We start from the raw sequence: 23,200 nt of genomic DNA on the forward strand, positions 1-23,200 counted from the left end.
GTAGATATTATATGTATATTGTGCACTGAACACATTTAAAAATATAATGTTGATACACTAATACCTTAAAGAAAACAACAAAAACATTTAAAAGATTATAAATTATAAATGAGATCAACAATAAAATCACATGAAAATAATACTGAACTAATGAACAAGTTTATCCTCTTACTAGTATTCAAATACGTTTGAAGGTCTTGCTTTAAAACACATTTATAACTTTAACACAACACCACAGTTATTACCACACTTTAACACGGCTGAAAACAAGCTAAATATAAATAAATATGGGCAAATAACTTTTCCCGAAGTATCACATCCCAAAATATTTTACTCAAATTATCATTTGGCAAAAAATAATTTGCTAAAACAACTTATCGCAATTTTACAGTTAGTAAATTTTTGTTTGGCAAATTATTGTTTCATAAATAATTACTTAGTCATATTTCATACTTCCAAGTATTATTTAGTCAAATGTATCGTATCGTATATTGGCTTAATAACCTACTTTTCTGGTCGCAGTTCGTTTCTGTGGCGGACGCAATTCTAACCTAACCAAACCTACTTTTCTGATAGCAGTTTGTTTCTGTGGGGGAAGCAGTTCTAACCTAACCTAACCAACTTTTCTGGTAGCAGTTGGTTTTTGAGGATGGTTCGTGTGCGAAGTGTCATTTTGAACAAACATTTTGTTTGGAATAAAATATTAGCCATAAGAAAACGTTTGCTTAATAAACTTTTGTCGTAATAAAACTTGACAAAGTAAAATTAAGCTAAATGATAATTTGACCGAATGAATAAAATGCGAAATGTAAATATGCTAAAGATTCGTTTGGGAAATGAAACTACTGCGATAAGTTTTTTGAGAAGTGAAACTTGGCGAATAATATTTTGCCGAAACGACAGTACACCGGTAAATATAAATAAATACCTATTTATATTCCCTATCTCCATTAAGTATATTAATGTAAATTAAAAACATTAATTGGGTAGCTTAAGTTTTCTGGTATGATCTATATTATATTTTTATCGATAGTAGACTTATAATGTAGCTCACTTCTGTACATAGATATTTTTTTTTACTTTCCATTTTTTTGTAAAAATAAATTGAAACTTTATTTCGGCAAACTGCACGAAAAAATTACTTAGTTTTTTCGTAATGGCTACGGAACCCTATTTCGGGCGTGTCCAACACGCTCTAGGCCGGTTTTTTAAATGAAACAGACCAAGGCACAAAACCTGTTAATCCCACAAAACGTGTGGTTTGCCGATAGTTTCCAATTTATTTTTACAAAAAAAAACGGCAAGTGAAAAAAATCTATCTACATTAGTGAGCTCCATTATAAGTCTACTATCGTTAAAAAATATAATATGGATCATCCCAGAAAACTTAATAGGTACCTACCTACCCAATTGTCAAACAAAATTTAGGAGCAGGCTTCCCCACTTTGACTAGGTTACTAAAATACGTTCCAAAAACGATTCCATGCAATTAAATACGAACTTTGTCTTCAAATCCGTACCTACGTTCATTTCAAAGAATCCTATTTAAATTAGTATTAATAATTCAGTGGAATTCTGACAACTGACATAATCAGACGTTTCAGGTGTAACAAACATTTTGGTACTGGACTAATTATTAGGATACCTACCGTCCTTTCTTTAATCAAACATCAAACTTGCTAGGACATTCTTATTTAAAATTATTTCGATCAAAAAATTACATCACAACACTTTCTATAAATAAATAAAACAAAAGTTTTGAATATCCTTTATTCACGATCTAGACTGGTGATGGATGTTGCTTCTTCGTTTTTATTGTATTTTGCTTAACCTTTACTATGTAGATTAGGTATGCCAAAATATATTAAGTTATAACTTTAGTATTAAGGTTTGTAATATATGATAATTGTTGAAGTAATTTATTTTCGTATTATTTTAAAGTTTAAACCAAATACTAGGTAGGCGATATTAGAATACAGTATACGCAAAAAAAAATAGTTAAGTACTTATTTCAACTGCAATACTTATTTTTCTTTACATTGCTCACCACATTTTGTATGGAACTTTTTTGTCAGGTTTTGCGAAATGTCAGGTTTCCATAGAATTACTAATAAGTTATAATCAGTGGAATTATAATATTTTAAGGACTTTTTAATTAGGAATCTCTTGGTTGTTTCTCTTTACTGCCTGACGTTACCTCTATCCAGGATCCTATATCTATTCTAATAAGACACTGTCACACAATCACATCGTGTTTCCATTTTACATTCCATTGCAATTCCTAACACGCTTCTACGAATACTACAGTCGCCATGAGTGGCGTGATCCTATAAACGAACCACGTCCACGGATTCATTGCTGCGCTCGGTAGACAGTTATAACTAGACCTTTTGGCTAGCAGGCATATAAGGAGTCATTGCAGCACTCAATATTAAGAGCGTTTATATGAGCTGGCAACGTTGCAATTTTGTTAGTTTTTCTCGATTATTCCATAAAAATTTAATGAAAATTAAAAATGTGGTCTGATAGAACTGTTCTTAATATACATATAAGTTAATGTGTCTACTCCAATAATTATGCGTGATAGACTTTTATTTTCTTTATAAACCGTCGTAAATAAACATTTGTTCGTTTTTAGGGGTTCGTAGCCAAAATGGCAAAAACGGAACCCTTATAGTTTCGCCATGTCTGTCCATCCGCGGCTTTGCTCAGGGACTGTCAATGCTAGAAAGCTGTAATTTTGCACGAATATATATGTAAACTACCTCCCATAGACGTAAAGTGGGGGTGATAAGTCTTTTAAAAAGTTATCTATTGTTTGCCCGAAAGTTTTATGCTATAATTTCATTTGCCCGAACTTCATTTGCCCGAATATTTCGTTTACAAGAAAATTTATTTGATATATTCTTATTTTCCCGAAAATTAGATGCTATAATGATACGGATGCAATACGTACCTATTGTTTTCCATGTTATTAAGTGCAATAATATTATTTAATAGAATATTCAAACGCCATACTAAATAGTAGCCCTCTTGTTCAGAGAGGAGGCCTGTGCCCAGCAGTGGGACGTATATAGGCTGGGATGGATACTAAATAGTGTTATTAACAACTTACATTACGATTATTGATTAAAATTGTTTTTTTCTATTACTAATCTATTTTTTTATTATCCGAGCTGCTATAAAAAAAAACCTAACATCGAAGGCTACGCTCCGCTTTGGTCCCGCCTTAGCCTTCTGAAACTAACCTATCCGAGTCGCTTCTGCTCTGGACCGTCTAGCTTGCTCGCTTCGCTCGCTCGCACAAATCAAATGTTGCAATTCTAACCTAACCTAACCTATGCGTGGGTAAAATTTACCTGATTCAAAGGCTTGTTTGACGTATGGGATTTATCAGTAGGGATATAGTATCGATAATCACTATTTACATGGATGGCAAATGACAATATGGCATGTGATACTTATAGATTACAATGATTATAAAAAATTAAATTATAGAAATTAATATTATGGGAAACAAAGATTCTCTCATTTGATTAATATGGTAAACAATGTGTAGTGCAAATGAATTTCTAAGAAACAATATTATGGCGGTTGAATATTATAGCACATGAAATTCGGGCAAGTAAAGGTGTAACCCTTTTAAAACCAGTCGGGGGTTGCTAAAACGATTTTTCGATTCAGTGATTTGTTTGCAAAATATTCAACTTTAAGGTGCACATTTTTATTAAAATCGAGCGTACCCTCTAAAATCTAAACGAGTTGGAGGAATTAAAAAAAAAATCAGGATGGTAGTTAGTATATCAAACTTACAAGGAATTTTTTCGTAATGGCTACGGAACCCTATTTCGGGCGTGTCCAATACGCTCTTGGCCGGTTTGTTAAAGAATATAAAAGTCTATCACGAATAATTTTTGGAGTAGACACATTAACTTATATACTTACTTATTAATAACAGTTCTATCAGACCACATTTTAATTTTTCATTAGATTTTTATGGAATAATCGAGAAAAACTAACAAAAACGCAACGTTGCCTGCTCAGCAGGTATAAACGCCCTTAATGTCCGTGAAAGACCAATGCAGAGTCAGCCCTAGGCGTAATCGCCGTGGGCCGCGGCCTACGGCATCGCGGTCTAAGAGGCCGCGCGCCTCGAAATTTTTTCGTTTCTTCGCTCATTTGAAAATCCGTCTTCTAATGTGCGACGAATGGCGCCCGCGGACCGGGAGACGAGTTGTCGGCAGGCCTCCAACAAGATGGAGCGACGACCTGGTTAAGATCGCGGGATCGTGGTGGATGCGGAAAGCACAAGACCGGTCTGAGTGGACGTCTTTCGGCTGACATGATGATAAATGTGCGGCTTGCCATCATAAAATCGAGTTCCTGCGCAGGAACTGGACGCCTGGTTACGTATAATGCCTTCAAGCGAACGGTTCAAGTTATGATTGTCTGCCGTGCCGATCAATGGAGGAAAGTTACACGCCAGTTACCCGAATAAGATGCATAAGGCTACGTACGCACTATGCGGTTAGCCGCGCAGTCTCATCGTGCCGTCCCTCTTCAAAGTATCGCTTGAGAAAGAGACAGCGCGTTCAACCGCATTGTTAGCCGCAATGCGTACGTAGCATAAGAGGGTTTTTTTTTTCTTTTGCTTTTCTGTGTTTTACTACGCATCTTATTAAGGGTTTCAGATAGTAATTAATTATATTGGAGCGGTGAAAATGCACAAAACTCTATGAACATGTTCAAATACTCTTGATCAAATTTATTGGTCCGACGCTGTTGCGTTGCGACTGTACACTTAACGGACATTCTTAGCGCATGTTCCAGAAAATATGTGTAACTGCAGATATAACAGTTGCACTCTCTAGCTAGTAACATATTGTCGACAGATATGTTCACGTAACACACCACCCTAGCTTGAGCCAAGCATAATACTTCGTATACTTACAAACTCGAATAATACTGGCATGATGGCAAAAAACGCTGCACGCTTAATTAAAAAAAGAAATAAATTAAAAAATAAAATTTCTACGCTTTTTACAAGACTAGGTGCTAGTTCAAGGTTATTCGAGATCATTTTGTGTAAATATGTTGCTAATATACACTATACATAAAATACACTTGTAAAGGCCGCTAATTTAAAACAATATACATATCTGCTTATACACATGACTATACATTTATATTTTCATTATGATATGCGGTAGAAGTATAAGTAAAAAAAATGTGTACAATATTATAAGAAAATTAATATCTGCTAAAAAGTTTATTGTGGTCCAAATATGTTTTGTGTGCGAAATAAAAACATGCCTACTCAGTAAAGAGCTCAGAAAATATTGCTTTTATGAATGAAGCAAATATAAAAGTAATTAGGCTAAAAGTAGAGCACCATAAGTAATTTAGAAAATTGTGAGCAATATTTATACAAACATATACATTATGTTTACAAAATATATTAGATAAGTACGTATGATACCAGAGATCCGTAGACTTTGTAATCATAAATATTTCCTTCAAAAATCTCTATCACCTGTATATTGAAGAAATATAAAGGCAAGAGATATAATGGAAAGCTTGCCACTCAGGCATATATTTATACACACGTACTATGCATATAACTAGCCTACAATCGTTACGTTGAACACACATTTACAATCAATTTTAAACAATCTATATTTAGGAACAGGGTGTAAAGTACCTTATAATATTTTCTTTCCGACACTTGATTAGGTATAATAGGCCTAACATATATCATCTACGTACTAATACGAGTATGTTAAAATTTGAACTTTTTTGAAAAATGAAGTCTTTGAAAACTTGCTTGATAAATCGAGTCTGGAACGGTTCACATTAATATAATAACATATGCTATGGCCACATATAGTTAAATGGGAGATGGTAGGACAATACAACAAAACAACATATACATCTGAACATCCAACTAATGTCTATGCCATACATAATACTGAAGTACGGAATAATGTCCGAAGCCGTACAAACACGTAAAACAACATGTAGGTCGTAATTGTAAACATCAAAGTCTAAAACTAACATTAAGTTGTATATCATTTGGGTCTGAATTTCACACGTGTAATAATAAGACGTATGTTGTTTTGCTTCACTACGCTACGTTTACTTGATCACACTATAAGTTGAATCACCAATTATGGTTTGAGCCGGATTATAATTATACCATATTTTAAAAATTAGAGAAAATGTCTTCAATTGATTATCGTATATTTAACATTAATTTCAATCTAATACTCACTTTAATACTTTTCTTTAGGACAATTTCTTATGTTAAAGATCCCCCTTAAAAGCACGGATGACTTAGCAATCATATTTTCATTTACACTAAAATAAAATGCTTTTAATACAATTTCAATTGTCACTTAGTAAACCCGACTCATGGACTTTCGCGTACAATTCAAACACGCTGGGCGATCTACACGTTTATCGAATCATATTGACGTAGGTAATTTATCGATTTTAGTCATCGACGATTTTTTTTTTCACCACGGGCATTGAACATAGCCTGCTGAGCTGGCCCCATTGGGCATCATAAAGTACAAGAGTCGTTTTATAACTCTTTCGAAAGGGGACTCACCCCTCCAAATATTCCCTCATACCTAAGTAGGCCATTAAAACCGCTCATAACAAACGCATTGACCGCTGTCAGCTTCTTTTATCTTCACACGGCACATCACACCGCACCCGAGGCTTTTACGCTCCTACAAGGACCCGTGTACAGCTCTTTCGAATCCCCTTCCTCCCAAATATCGACGGTTAAAATCTAAAAATGCGATAATTTCAAGCCAATGTCCTTGGTGAAGGACCGGAAGTAACGTCCGGCGTTTATATCACACCACTGCCATAGACGTGCACTGTCAATTTCAGGGTAGCTAGCGTTAGTTTGCGCCGCAACACCGCCCCCCCCCCACTCCTCTGCTGTCTACTCAAATCACGAAATTGAACACTGCCCATAACAATCATGTTTTAAGCCGTACCTAGTTGGCCCAGGCCATGACGACTTTAGTGAAGGGCAGGAAGAGCGCGGTGTGGTCGGGCGGCGCCAGGAAGTACCGGCGGGCGCGGTGCGTGCCGTCGTTGCGCGGCAGCCCGGGGTACTGCGCGCGGGGGAACTCCGCGCCCACCATCACCGCGCTGGACGCCGCCGACCCGCCCGCTATGCCCACGTACCTGGTTGATCAATCACAATCATTAATAGGGATGTTGACACCACCAATCAACTGACGTACTTTTTATGAGCTGTCAAAACACAATTCTCCCATAGAGTGTCATCATAAGTCGCTATTTGTTCGCCAACTCTATCAACTAACTATTTATTTGTTTTAAAGCAACAAAAAATCTAATTTTACAGTAAATCGAATATTAATCTGGTTTTCAGGGCTAAAATAAAGCGTTTTTTACTGGAGTCGTGCCTTCGAATTATTTTTTAATGGCGTCAACATCCCTATTAACAATACATAATGAAATAATCAATCATGATAATTAAGTAATAAATAATACATAATTAATTATTCAAGCATAGCATAATTATCAATTAATCGTAATAATTAACGGATAATAATCAATAAAAAATAAAAATAGGTATGTTTTTTGTATGCAAATTTGGTTATTTACCTACTGCAATGCTCTAATTTTTTATTGATACATAAATAACAATAAATGCCTTTAAAAAAAAGTAACACTACTGACTGCAGATAAAGTAATAATAATAACTCATTTCAGACATATTCCATAGCGGGTTAGTTACAGTGATATACCTATAATCTTACTAAGAGTTAGTTACACAGAACAAATATTAAATAATAGTAATAAAAACAAACCCTAAACTACTAGAGTTATAGAGTTAAAATCTGACGGACACATTCCATGAGGATAATCGAGATTTACAGAAATCTGTACCTAAATTCGGTACCGTTGACGACGTGTCCGAGGCGCAGCTGCCGCGACTCGCTCGGGATGCACGGAGGCGCTCCTCTAGACACATTAGTATAGTCTTGTGGCTGACCTAGGTGTGACACTGTGAGCCAGGGGTAGTCAACTCACCGCACGCGGCCGACGGCGATGCGTCCGTGCGGCGCGATCACCTTGACGACGTGTCCGAGGCGCAGCTGCCGCGACTCGCTCGGGATGCACGGAGGCGCTCCTCTAGACACATTAGTATAGTCTTGTGGCTGACCTAGGTGTGACACTGTGAGCCAGGGGTAGTCAACTCACCGCACGCGGCCGACGGCGATGCGTCCGTGCGGCGCGATCACCTTGACGACGTGTCCGAGGCGCAGCTGCCGCGACTCGCTCGGGATGCACGGAGGCGCTCCTCTAGACACATTAGTATAGTCTTGTGGCTGACCTAGGTGTGACACTGTGAGCCAGGGGTAGTCAACTCACCGCACGCGGCCGACGGCGATGCGTCCGTGCGGCGCGATCACCTTGACGACGTGTCCGGGGCGCAGCTGCCGCGACTCGCTCGGAATGCACGGACGCGCTCCTCTAGACACATTAGTATAGTCTTGTGGCTGACCTAGGTGTGACACTGTGAGCCAGTAGGGTAGTCAACTCACCGCACGCGGCCGACGGCGATGCGTCCGTGCGGCGCGATCACCTTGACGACGTGTCCGAGGCGCAGCTGCCGCGACTCGCTCGGGATGCACGGAGGCGCTCCTCTAGACACATTAGTATAGTCTTGTGGCTGACCTAGGTGTGACACTGTGAGCCAGGGGTAGTCAACTCACCGCACGCGGCCGACGGCGATGCGTCCGTGCGGCGCGATCACCTTGACGACGTGTCCGAGGCGCAGCTGCCGCGGCTCGCTCGGAATGTACGGACGTCCCGCCTGTTGCGCCGCGCGCTCCTCTAAACACAAAAATATACAGAGTTCATGATTTCCGCCAAGACGTATCCGTCGCGTCGACGGTGAGCCCTTCCACGAACGAAGTTGGTATTTTTCGCTTAGTGTCACAATCTTCAAAATGAGCTATTTCGAAGCGCTCAGTTGACTATTTTACGGCACTGCGCTAGTCAGATCGGCAATGCGTAAGCTCTTCCCAACCATCACACGGTATATTACAAGATTTTAAATGACGTTTTAGAACATCCTTGTAACGTAAAAACTGCCTTCTGGACTTGCACTTTGATTAATATCTTTCAACTTTTGATCACCGATTAAAAATCATAGTCAACTTTTTCTTGTTTGTTATTCTGTCCCGTTTTCCAAGAGACAACAGTGACAGAGTTTCTTCAAAAAAACTGTTATATGTAAGAAAGAAAGAAAGAAAGAAAATACATTTATTCACAACACAAGACACAACAATAGTATTAAGTACAAATAGACAACACGTAGGAAAGTATGTGTCATTGCGGTTGTGAATCGGACACTGGCTCAGCATAATGCTGAAGCGTTAATAATAAACACCCCAGCGCTGATTTTCAGCCAGCACCGTTGGTGACCCTCGGACCGCTACAAAGATATACTACACAGTTTTATTACTATACATAAGACTACATAAATAGAAAATTTGTAAACAATGAAACATATTATTATTTTATGGCTTTGAAAGACATTAACATTAGTACATAAACATAATTATTATAACTATTATACACTCACTTGCCAAATATACAACACCGTTAGGTACGCGAGCTAAAAGGAAACATGAAATTAACAACCGAAACAAAAAGAAGTTTTGTGTAATAGTGCTGGAAGGGAGAGGAATTAATGGAATTATAGCTTTTGAAATGCCAACAAATAGCCTTTAAGCTTTCGCCCAAAGGTGTACCTGCTAGTCACTCCGAGTATAGGAGGAGGTATGTCATTCCAGCACTTAGACGCCGCGAATCTGAAACTACCTCGAAACGCCGCCGTCCTGTGCGGAGGCACAATAGCCTTAAATCTGCGCACACTTTTTGACCATGTGATTTTTTCAAAAAGGTACGAAGGTGTCTTGTGCCGCACTAAACCGAACAAAAGGGTCGCAAGGTGCAAGCGCCTGCGAGCGTGCATTTTTAACAGATCAGCAGCATTCAAGTACGGAGTGACATGGGACCGAGGAGGGACTTTGAAACAAAAACGAGCACATGCGTTTTGAACTCGTTGAATCAATCTCCTAGAACTACCAAGTATACAACCATCATAAACGACATCGCAATAGTTCAATCTAGACAATACGAGTGACTCACACAGTTGGACACGCAAATCCACACTGAGGTAGTCACGAATATTGTAAAGAATCCGGAGGCGATAGAAGCAGCTGCTAACTGATTGAGTTATATGGCTCTCGAAGCGTAACTCACCATCCATAGTTAGCCCAAGATTTCTTGCTACATCTACCCTTTCTATTGATTCGCCCATAATAGCAACATCCCTGGTAGCCAGATTTTTCAAAGTATTACGAATCTGATGCTTAGATCCAAAAATAAGGTACTTGGATTTTCGGGGATTAAGAGCCAGACAGCTCCTCCTCGACCAAGAGAAAACGCGATCAAGGTCTGCATTAATGTTCTCCACGTTGGTGACTGCATCTGAAGGCATACTAGATGCATAAAGCTGCAAGTCATCGGCGTAAAGATGGTATTTACTGCTCTCTATACTAGAAACGATATCGGCGCTATAAAGTATAAAGAGCAGTGGACCCAAGATCGAGCCTTGCGGCACTCCTCTGCTCAACGAGCTAAGGGAGGACCGCAAAGCACCACCATGCATTCCCCGCAGCTCAACCGCTTGTGCTCGGCCGGACAAGTAACTGTCAAACCACTTAATCGCCGTAGCCTCAAAACCATAATATGACATCTTAGATAATAGCAAGGGCAAATTGATGCAATCAAAAGCCCTAGAAAAATCCAAAAGAACCAAAATGGTACTTTTACCAGCATCCCTCGCCTGTAAGATGTTATCGACTACGTCGAGTAACGCAGTAGCAGTCGATCGACCCTTGCGAAAACCCGACTGTAGTTTAGGCAAGATGCTGTTTTTCTCTAGGTATTCCGACAGCTGATCACAAATTACCCTTTCCATTATCTTCGATGTACAAGGGAGGATACTGACAGGACGGAGATCGGATAGGTCAGCGGGATTCGGTTTCTTAGGAATTGGGGTCACTCGAGCGTTTTTCCAATCTTCTGGAAAAGTATTAGTTGTAATACTTTTGTTAATAATGTATGTCAGAATGTCAGAAGTCTTTGAGAATGTCAAATGAAGCATGTCAATAGAAAGCGAGTCCAGTCCCTTTGCTGTAGATTTTATCATAGCAATAATTTTAGCGACCGTCGTCGACGTCGTTGTTGTAAGTTTAAAAGTCGAGTCTCCATGTCTGTGAAATTCGTAGAAAGTCAAGTCTGAAATAGCCACTTCTGACTGCCCTGGTACGTTAAGAAAATGGCGATTTATTACGTCAGGGTCATTAAAATGTGTAGGCAGGTCGTTTTGCATTTGTGGCTCTGGAAGAACTGCGCGTTTCAAATTTTTCCAGAGAGTCTTACTGTCAGTTGTGTTATTGATATGTTGTTCGAAGAAGGCACGCTTCTCGTTGTGTATTGCTGCAATGACGAGGTGCTTCAAATCCAGGTAGTACTGTTTATGTGAGTCCAACTTGGTTCGCTTAAACCTTGAGTGAGCTTCGTTTCGTAAACTCATCATAAGCCTCACATTACTGGTGAGCCATGGTTTTGGTGCCTCCTTCATCACAAGCGTTTTCTCCGGTGCATGTTTGTCAAAAAGTTCCAGTAGAAGGTCATTAAAGCGTCTCACCATTTCGTTAACGTTTTCAAGGCGATAAATCTGGCTCCAGTCCATTGCGTCAAGGTCACGGTAGAATTCAACAAAGTTTATGTCTTTTAAGGGTCTATAAGTGATCATGGTTGGTGTCTGTTTTCGCTTTTTAATGCATAACTCGGTTGTGACGAAGGCATGAGCACCGAGTTCCGGAACATGCCTCACCTCCACATTCTCAACGCGAGCGTCAGTACATACAAGGTCTATGGTCGTTTCACTATGGCTAGTAAAGTGTGTCGGTTCATTTACGTACTGCGTCAAGTTAAGTGTAGTCAGAAACTGCATCAACTGTTTACATTTACTGTCATTTTGATCGGAATAATTTATGTTAAAGTCCCCAAGTAAAATCAAGCGGTCATAGTTGGTAAACGATGTAACTGAGTCAGTAATGGCGTCAAAAAAAGTGTCAACACTGAGCCACGGAGGTCTATACGCGGTGCCTACTATTAATTGCTTACTATTAATTGTAAGCTTAAGCCACATTTGCTCGACCATCGCGGCCGGAGGATGCGGCAGTGTACGCGCGTTCATGCCTCGACGTAAATAAAACCCCACCCCGCCTCCTCTAGCGCGGACGTCAGGTGGCCGCGGCACGTGTCGCAAACGATAACCGCGCACGGTGGGTGCACGACCCTCCTGCCCGGAGCGAAGCCAAGTCTCATTGATACAGACCACGTCTGCGTCAGTGTCAGTTATAGTTTCAGTCAACTCGTCGTGCCCCGTACTGAGGGATCCAGCATTATACAACCCAACTTTAAAGTTTTTAAAATGGAACATGACAATAATAATAAACTACGGAACAAAAACAACAAGCGGGCAGCTGTATACATGTAAGTAAAGTGAAACTTGAGATAAATATAAAAAATGTAACGTAAGCACAATTGGTTGCTTGAGTGAGAAGTGTATGTGTAATGTGAATACAAGTAAATAGAATATTAATTATATCGTTCCAGAGTGAACTACCTAACAGTGCGTGGATGAGTGCAAAATTCACATCCGCAATGCCACCAAAGAAACAAAAACTTTCACGTAGAAAAGCCATGACACGAAAGCAAAACTTATTTAAAATACAAATAGAAAAGAAAATTGAATAAAACAGAAATACTACTACAGTGACTTCACTATTACAGTGTTTCCGAGCACAAATACAGAAAATATAATAAAAACAACTAAGCGTCGCTGCGATTGCCACTCTCGGACCTAAAAATATCCAGGTCGAATGGGCGACGCACGCGGTGACACGGCTGTCCATCCCTCTGGCGAGCAAAAATCTTGCCATCGCGGGTCCATACATAGCGCCAGGTGGCGGTGCGCGCCGCGTCTCGAGCGCGCTGGAACAGCTGGCGGTTGGCGGGCGTCAGCCGCTCGTTGGCGTAGAACCGCTGCGGCGCCGCGTCCAGGCCCAGGCCCTCCGTGGTGGCGCCGCGGCGCACGCGCGCCTGCCGCAGCAGCTCGTCGCGGACGGCGCGCCGCGCCAGGCGCACCACCAGCGGGCGCGGCCGGCCCGCCGCGCGCTCGCGGCCCGTGCGGTGCGCGAACACCACGTCCCGCGCGTCCAGCTCCACGCCCAGCTTGGCAGCAACCCGCACGACCAGCCCGACCGCGCTCTCGCCTGACTCCTCCGGCACGCCGGATAGCTGCACGTCGTTCACCAGCAGCTCCTGGTCCCGCTCGTTCAGCTCCGTTTGGAGGGTCGCGATGGCCTCCTCCATCGCCTTGGTGGCTACTGACGCTGCGCTGTCGACGACCGCTTTTTCCACAGCATCGACGCGACCCTCCAGAGCATCCACCTTCGCATTGATGTCTGCCATGCAGGCCCTGACATCCTGGAACTCCTGGCGGAACTCCCTAAGCTCGTGTCTCAGGGCCTGGAGCTCCCGTCGAAACAGATGAATCTCATCACCAAGTGACACCGGCGAGTCCACCGTCCCAGCATCCGACGAGACCTTAGCAGCGGCGGGAGGCACCGATTCAGCGGGCGAAGCGCTGGCGGAACGCGCAGCGGCGTCTCGGCGTGTGTCGGCGTGGCTGTCGCGCGGCCGGGCCCGCTTGCACGTCGGGCAGCTCCACTCCCGGGGGACCACCGCGCCGGCAGGAACCCCCACGCAAGTGCAGTGGTAGTGGCCGCTGCATTTTGGGCACACGACGGTTCCACTACGCCCGGTAAACTTAGCACAAGCCGCGCACTTGGTGGACATAGCTGTTTTTTTTTTTTTTTTTTTTTTTTTTGTTGTGGGTAGTTTAAAGTGTGTAACTAGGTCAATAAAAATTAACAGTGGTTTTTCTTTTACAACACTGCACTAAAAACTTCGCGCACAATGAATGTTGTTAATTAGAAAGTTATTGTGAATCACTTAAAGGAACAGAGACGAAAACACTTTTGTTTTATTTTTATTATGACAAAAAATATTTAGGCGCGTACTTCTCGTAACGTTTCGAGGGTATCGAGGGTATGTAATACAATGCTACTAACGTGCTTAGAAGATGGTCCATAAAATAATGGGCTTGTAATTGTAACTACGACAAAAATTTACCCTCGATGAATTTTAACCACAGAAAACATATATCATGGTTTTAAAGATGGTTTTTTTTTATATACCTGTATTGTATGTTAAAATGGTTGATTGCACTTCAAGTATTTTGATATATTTTTGCCTGTAAATATGTAATTGTCATTTTATGCGTCCTTGGGTGAGAGCCTGGTGATCTGTAATACAGGTACCCACCTAGTTCAGACTCCAGTCTCTCGCAAAGGATTCTTCATGTTTGAAACTTGCGTAAACAAACTTTTGTGAAAATGTATCTAATGTGGTCCTTTGTGAGTTGATAAATAAATACATTTTAATTAAAAAAAAAAAGAGTTGTCCAGGGGACGTAACCCAGCAACGACACGTAGATACAAGAAAAAGTTGATCGACCTAAAGTGACAGAGCACTGTAACTGCACTGACCGTGGCTGGGCACGTCGCGGAGGTTATCGATGGAGCGTCGAAGATACGCCTCAGCTTCCTCCAACAGCTCTTCAGTGTCGTCCCGCCGCACGTCTGGCAGAGAGCCGCGCCACAGACGGCACTCCGCTACAAAATAGTACATTATGGCTGAGTTTCCGCCAGAGAAGTGCGAGGATGCGTTGCCAGGATCAGGATCCGGATCCTCGCTCCGCTCAGCTGTGTCCACTAGAGAGGTGCTGTGCGAGGATAGGTAAATGAAGCGATTGTATTGGTGCACGAAGAAAACATTCCTCGCACATCTCTGGTGGAAACGTTTCGGTGGTAGTTTTTTTTTTGACATTCAGAAGTGTTTGTTATAGCCTAAATATATTTAATAAAGATATTTTGACTTTGACTTTCAGTTCAGATGCGCGACGATGTGTAACGAAGAATATGTTTAAACGCTCCATTTTACAAAAACATGTTCCTCGCAGGGCATCCTCGCTCAGCTCTGGTGGAAACCCAGCCTTTTGCAAAAGCCAGGAAGTAGGCGATTGCCGTACGAGGAAATAAAAGGCCGCGCTACGCTACCAAGTCCGGCAATCACTGTTCCGGCCGAGGTGAATGAATATATATTATTCTTTTTTTTCAAACATTGTGAGAAATTTAAAAATAGCTCAAAAAGTTAAAAAAAACTTACACAACGCACGTTGTAAAATAGATCAATCTTTCGTTAAATTTCCCGCCCCTCCTTTTTCTCATATTGCTCCATTCAAATACCATCAGCAAAAGACTAATTTTAATGTCAACAATTAAATCATAGTAGGTAATTAAACAAATGCTAACGTTGAAACTAATAAATAACATACCTATTTTGCGAAAATACAAACTGAGACATGGACATGGATGCACAGAAAAACCAGAAAAAGAGAACAGCACTGGGAATCGAACCCAGGTCCTCAGCATTCCGTGCTGCGTGCTATAACCCCTACACCACTGCTGGACAGGAATCTAGAAACGATTTTTTCCTATGCATAAATATCTCAGGTTGCTTATTTCTTTTCTGTGCATCCATGTCCATGTTTCAGTTTTTATTTTCGATATGGTTTCACGGGATACCCGTAAAAGTAACAAATTTGGAGTTGAAATAAAAAATACAAAAAAAGACTCCAAAAAACCAATCATACCTATTTTTGCCTCTTAAGATAAAATAGTTGTTGTATTTACCTCCACTAGAGGGCGTGTACACATTCTGCGGGAATCGATCGTAGCTACGGTCGATACTGACACACGGTGACCGCGACAGAAATCTGGAAACACTAAAAAAAAATTATGTAAGTAGTATTGGAAACAAATTTGGCAATGATTAGGGTAGGTACCCTAACTGACAAGGTACTAACGGGGAAAGGACATAGGGTAGTTTTTATTTCGGAAAATTGTATAGTTCCCGCGCGATAGCGAAAAACGAATTATACGCAGACGGAATCGCGGGCAACAGATAGTATACGTAGATATTTTTTTTACTAAGGAAACTACCCAATTTATGTATACTGTCTGACATTCGATATTCGTTTATTTATTGCCTATGTTGTATGTTGTATCACACAGCAGACATCTGTTTCTGTTTCCGCAACTGCAGAAGTTCCGCGCGCTTTTTAACATCCGTTTCCGCTTCTGTTTCCGCAACTTTTAACGCAAATATAATCGGGAGTTTACGACGGTTGAGTGACAATTGGGACTCTCAACTCTCACTCAGCGTCCAAATAACTTTTCATAAAACATCACTTATCATTACTTAATTTTGAATAGTAAAAAAAAATTGCATCTTTTCTGTTGTGTATTTCTAGTCTAGGTTTGGTGTGTATTTGATATTTAATAAAAAATATATTTGTAAAAAAATAGGGTTTATACAGTATTTACACATCCGTTTCTGCATCCGTTTCCGTTTCTGCTAAAATTTACTTTTGACATCTGTTTCCGTTTCTGGTTCCGCTAAGAGACTTCCGTTGCATCACTACTATGTTGTATATAAAATATCAATAAAAGTGAATTAATTTATCTATGGTATTAGTAGTGTTAGTACTTGGAGGGTTCCGCGGGCGCTATGTGCCGCTCGGTGCTGCCCGCGCGCAGACCCAGCGCCCACACCGGGTCGGCCGAGCGCGACAGCTCGGGAACCATCGACGTGAAACCTGTCACCGACACAAGAGGAACTGCCAATAAATACATGTCTCTGATCATGAGGTGTTAAAATGCAAGGTTCGATTTTATTCGCATTACTGAGGTAGGTACTTTTGTTTTGTTACTTTTTCAAATAACTTGAATTTAGATAATTTATTATCAGTAGGCGGTGTTATCGCTGACTTTAAATAATAATTATCTGATCCATTTACGAACTCTAAACATTTTTATGGCCTAGAGGAAGGCCGAAGAGAGAAGTACAGAAATGAAAGGCACATACAACTGGGTTTATCTAGATTCATAAATGTAGTCATGTGTTTCTTCTTTTTTTGTCTATATTTACATTTTTAACGGCGTTTTTTACATTTAGTCGGCAACATACGACAGCAGGCGCCATACGTCGACATATCGTAGCGCCCATGGCACGATTTTCAGCCATTGTTTTTGTCGTGTGTTTTTCAAAACTGCATGACTGTGGCGTTCAAAAGGTTAATGAAATTAACTATATTTAAAGTTATTAATTATATAACGTTTTTTAAAGAATTGCTTTTTTATTTAATGTTCATATATTGAACAGTGATGATGATGATGGTTGGTGGAAAGTGTGGTAACTGACCGATATCGCTGAGCAGCACGCGGCGCGCGTCTTCGCCGGGCGCGGGCGCGGGCGGGCGCGGTGCGGGCGCGGCCGCCCGCCGGCCCGGCGCCGCGCGCGTCGGCAGCGTCGGCATCGCTGACTTTGCCGGCATGCTCATCTAAACACAAGATTTCTTAGTAGGTAATTATTCAAAATTTCGATACCATATCCGAAAGGTAGTGTGATAATAATAGTAGATTGTACAACTAGAGCATAAAACGAGCCATTTTACCCAAGACGTTCATATAGCCACCCGAGCCGGTACGGCGAGGGTGGATAGACATGTCAAAGAGAAAATGGATTTAATGCTCGAGTCACTCTGCTTTTCACTTCGATGGCAAGGAAATGAAATAGCAACAGTGAAAACAATTGTTTACTCACTACGTCAATTTTATTTTTCATGCATTACTATATAATTATATTTTTTTAGTTTTAGTGATTTATTTTGATTGATTTGATTGTTTTTTAGTTTTATATAATTAATAAAAAATGTATTAAAAAAATATAAAGAAACTTCTTTGTTTGTGGCTGTTGACACCTATTTACCTTGGTTTTAGACGAAGATTTTATTTTATGAACTAGTGCATAAAAGTCATTTTATGTCGCCTAGATCCAGCATAAACACCAACTTTACGAGCATGAGAAGTAAAAAATATTTTTTACTTCTCATGCTAGTACCACAGGACCGGGTTAGTACAACACTCTCACAGAATACTGGCGTGAAATAGTAGTTTTGCTACTGTGTTTCGTCCGGTGAGTGGGAGATCCGGAGGCCCAACTCCCCTCCCCCTTCCCCCCCCCCTCCCTCTCTCCTTTAGGCCGGCAACGCACCCGCAGTCCTAATAATGCTGTGTGTCCATGGGCGGCGGTGATCACTTACCATCAGGTGACCCGCAGTTTTCCAGCTATTTAATAATAATATAATATAGTAATACATGAAAAATAAAAGTTACCTAACCTACATAGTTAGTGATATGAACAATTGTTTCCACTGTTGCTATTTCATTTCCTCGCAATCGAAGTGAAAAGGCTGAAAAGCAGAGTGTAAAACTCGAGCATTACATCCATTTTCCCCTCGACGTGTCTATCCGTGACGTGGCTGTATAAACGTATTAGGTAAAATGGCTCGTTTCATGCTCTTGTTGTACAATCTACTATTTGGGGTGTTTTAGGGTCTTATATTAACATGTAAAGTTAGGGCATGCAGAGCATGTAGGCGCGTGCGTGTCAGTTTGGGGGCTACGGACAGGGTACCTTGCGGGCGAGGTACTGGTCGGAGCTCCAGCGCGGCGGCAGCGCGCACACGTCGGTCTGCGCGGCGCCGTCGCGGCGCGGGCCCGCCTCGCGCAGCACGCGGGCGCGCGCCCCCCGCGCCCCACGCCGGCGCCTTCAGCGGCCCGCGGGACAGCCGGTGCGCTGCCGGCCTGCGGACGCAATACATCGGTTACACGCTCATTATGGCATCATTTTCCTTGATATTGTAGGTTATAATGTTGAGGTTATTTCATGAAATGTAATTTTTCGCTTGATTATTTCATATTCCTGAGAAAGCAGTGTCAACAAACAAACGCACCACGCACAGACATACAAACAGGTGAAAGAAGCTCCTGTAAGAGCTACATCTTATCCCAGGGTTTCTCAAACTTATGGCTCCACGTACCCCTGTTAAAGTTTCTAGACGACAGCGAACCCCTACCAATAAAATACCCTGCCCTTCAATAAAAGGTAACGAATATAGATAAGAATCGTCTTGCCAACGAAAATACAAACTGAAACAAACAACAACAAATAACAAACAAATAAGTAACAAAGGAGTTGAAATAAAAAATACAAAAAGACTCCAAAAACCAATATTAATCATCTTGCCAGTCTTGCAGCCACCATCACGTAAACCTTGTCGCGAACCCCCTACCGTCGAATAGCGAACCCCTAGGGGTTCGCGTACCCCACTTTGAGAAACCCTGTGACTTATCCTATTGGGAAATCTAAAATACCTTTAGAATTAAAACCACTGGATTGAAAGTAAACTTAACATATTCCATTAAAAACTGCCTTTTCCGTGGGTCGTTAAGAAAGACAAATGAAACAGCCAAATTATGAAAACGATAAAAGACTAACTGAAAACTCACCTATACTGAAACGGATTCGGACACGTATTCCTTCTCACATTAATGTTACTGTACAGGTCATCCTCCGAAGTCCCACACTTCGATATATCCCTCTCAGCAAACACCGAAAACCTGTGCCCCAAATGACACGTCTTTTGGAAGCTATCAAGGCTCTCGTCTCTATGGAGTATATCCATACTGGAGCCAAGCTCGAAGCTAGAAGACTTCGTGTTATCAAAGCTCAAGCCTCGGTTATACTCGCATGTTAAACTGTCTACGCTGTCTAGCCTCCTAGTACTTGTGTTGGCACTTCGTTTATACAGTGTGTTGTCCGAACGATTGTCGCAACTTTTTAGTATCCCTCTGCCTGGCAAATCCAAGCTTCCTTTACTGTTGAACGCAACATGCCGTATCTCTTTATCGTTGGGTAGAGACACTCGTTTGTTCTTCAGACTGGAGTCAGCTAGGACCCCTTGTAGAGTGCTGTTCTCCTGGTTTTCGTTTTCGGCGTTGTCCGTGGTCTCTCCCGGCTGGAAGTCCGGGTCTAGGGTGTGGAACTTGATGAGCACTGGCGTGGAGTGAGTCGTGGATGCAGAGGGTGGCCCCCATTGGTCAGTTTCACGGATTGAGACCAGGTCCTCCTGTAAAGTTAAGAGTTCACAGAAAACTAGGTAGTATTCGACGCACGAGATTGATTGCTTGTCGCTCAGTTCGTCTTCTTCCCCTGGTCTAATTAGAAAGGGATGCACGTAACTTCATTAGGTCCATAATTCGTTCTCAATTTTACATTAAAAAAAATACTCGAAATCATTCTTTACCTGCAAATTGCTCATATCTTTAGACTCGTCCGTTGTAAATATGAGTTCTATATCGTCGACCTCCTCCGACTCGTTGCCGCTGGCATTCTCTGTGTCTCTCTCGTCGGCGGTGCGGGGATCGATGGGGGTAGTCACCCCTTCGCTGAATACAGAGTTGTCACCTTCTGATAACGACCTGGAAGATTAGCGTAAGTTATGTAGAAAAGCATTTAGCCAGCTAGTTGAGTTGATTAATGCCAATTAATACTATTATTCAGCCCTCCTAAGCCAAAAGGCGCTATCTCAGAAAAAACACTTTTGAGTTATTAATACTATTGTGTAGCTTAAAACATTCTGCATCATTGGTATACCTTACCAATATTCTTCATTTACTATTATCATTAGTATACCTACAGAAAGCAGTGAAAGTATCGAGGGGAGGCCTTTGCTCAGCATTGGGACACAATAGGCTAACAATAATAATAATAAAATAATATTGATTATTATTATACCTAATTTATTATCAGTAGGCGGTGTTATCGCTGACTTTAAATAATAATTATCTGATCCATTTACGAACTCAAAAATAAATAAATAAACGCGATAAAATGAGCGCGGTCACTGTAGGTAGCTATGAACATCTGTATATAGTTAAGACTTTAAATATGAGGGCAAGAGTGACAAAGTACAGTCAGCAACATAATCCTTACTCTTTACTAACATTATAAATGCGAAAGTGACAGTCTGTCGGTCGGTCTATTATTTACCTTTTCACGCTCAAAACGCTGAACCGATTTAGATAAAATGTGGTATGGAAATAGTTTGAGATGCTGGGAACAACATAGTGTAGGTAGTAGGAAGAATAGTTTCATCACGGGAAAATACATACATAATTCCCGCGGGAAAGCGATAAACGAAATCTTCGGGAATATAATCGCAAAAAAATAATCAGTGGTTAATGTCCATTATAGTATTTAACTTCAATAATTGAATAAAAAAAGTAGCTGTAATTTGGTTGACATTTTTAACTTCAAAATTGAAAAACTAGATCAAAAAATGGTACAAGGCTTGAAAGCAGCCAGATATCTATGTAATTGAAAGACAAATAAAAAATTTAATAAAAAAGACAAACCGTAAACTCAAGTCGTCCACATCCAAATTTAGTGTGTCTTTCCTCCGACTCCTCTCTGCATGTTCTTTCACCACCAAGTTCTCTTCAGAGGTAATTCGCACCTGCACGTCAAACTTGTCCGTCTTCTTAGCATCCCCCTCTGGAACAGCCATCTTTACAGTCTCAGAAACGGTGTTCAACCTGCTAGCTTGAATTATCTCTGTATCCTCAAAATGCTCCCTACGTTCCTGAAAATGGAAACTAGCATTTGAATCCGCTGATTCCTTTCCAGTGTTTCTATCCTTTTTATCGTCAACAGTAGAACCACTCTCTGATGTAGTGCTTGATAGAACTGCGCCTTCTTTCAATGTACGAACTTTGATTCGGACATCAAATTTTGAAAGGAGTTCCAATTTAGTTTGGAAACTTGATTGATTGTCTTTGGATTCTTGTTTATCGTAACTTGTTATTTGGCTTACAGGATCTTCAACTGGGATGTTTGCTTCATCAGAATGTTCAGAATTTGAGTTAACTTCAGGTGTTTCAAAATTTTCTTCAGTCTGAAGACGCTCTGATGAACAAATGTCAATATCACCCTTATATTCAGGATCAGGGTCAATAGTATCTGTAGTATCAATAATGTCACTTGTAGCAGTTTTAATCACTATTTCACTTCCACTGTAATCGTCTACATTTTGAGACTGCGGACTGTAAGTCACTTGGAGTTTCACTCTCGGTTCATTAATGTCCTCTGGACCAGAGTCTATTATTTTACGCCTTAGGATATGATTTTCTAAAGTTAACTTTTCTATAACATCAGCATATTCTATACAATTGGAGTGCTGTTGGTATTTCTCTTTCAGCTCCTTCAATTCATTCTTGGATATTTCTAGAGCCGTCCGCAGAGACACCACAGTCTGGTGCAGGGCCCTCACAGTGTCCAGGTGCACAGTCCCCGGCGGGACTGCCTCCAGCCTGCCGCTATCCATTCCTTAATGCCCACAACTCCAACTACCAAGATCCCATACATGACTATTGTTATATCTTCCAAACGCACTTCAATTCATAAGCTCCAAGGCCTCCATTGCCGCGCCGATGTTATCAGACCTTTAATAAACAAACAAATAATAATTCACAATATTGTTCACAAAACTGTCACGAAATCGCACTTTAAAATTACTTACGGCTGACCCAAATTCCCTTCCGACCGTGTGACAATCGGCGACGGATCACGACGCATTTTTAGATCCTTATCGAGGCTCGTACTAGTTCCCAAAATTCACCAGCGTATCGGGGCACAAGTGGGGCATGCAATCGATAAAACAACTCGACCCAGGCAGAGCTAATTAAGCTTTTAAAGCCCTCAAAAGTTAGTTTGGCGCGGTGCACAGATGGTACGGACAGCTGATAAGGCTTCAACACGTAAGGTTGTAATTAAGTCGGGATATTATCTTTTAATCGCTTCAGCAAGGTCGTAGGACATACCTATAATTATAGAGTACTTGAAAAATCTCTTGGTTCACTCCTTGTAAACAAATCAATAATCCAATTTGCTGTTCGCGGGCGTAAGAGAGAGACGAGTGATGATATCCGCTTGTTCGTGCACTGTCAACTGTCACTGTCAATTTTGACATAACAAG

The 23,200-nt window shown here is 41.1% G+C and overlaps 1 protein-coding gene across 1 annotated transcript; it reads right to left on the reverse strand.

The window, feature by feature from the left end:
• Window positions 1-3,823: 3,823 nt before the first annotated feature.
• Window positions 3,824-23,147, reverse strand: LOC141441193 (uncharacterized). Its single transcript, XM_074105869.1, is given in 16 exon segments — window positions 3,824-7,203; window positions 8,077-8,178; window positions 8,248-8,349; window positions 8,419-8,520; window positions 8,592-8,693; window positions 8,763-8,883; window positions 14,748-14,873; window positions 15,954-16,045; window positions 16,810-16,918; window positions 17,524-17,662; window positions 18,799-18,909; window positions 18,911-18,968; window positions 19,674-20,293; window positions 20,471-20,645; window positions 21,582-22,667; window positions 22,745-23,147. Coding segments are annotated over 15 exon segments (3,120 nt in total). The 5' UTR covers window positions 22,550-22,667; window positions 22,745-23,147; the 3' UTR covers window positions 3,824-7,010.
• Between the last annotated feature and the right edge of the window lie 53 nt (window positions 23,148-23,200).

The sequence above is a fragment of the Choristoneura fumiferana genome, chromosome 23 (genome assembly GCF_025370935.1).
Source record: "Choristoneura fumiferana chromosome 23, NRCan_CFum_1, whole genome shotgun sequence".
NCBI classification, from domain to species: Eukaryota; Metazoa; Arthropoda; class Insecta; order Lepidoptera; family Tortricidae; genus Choristoneura; species Choristoneura fumiferana.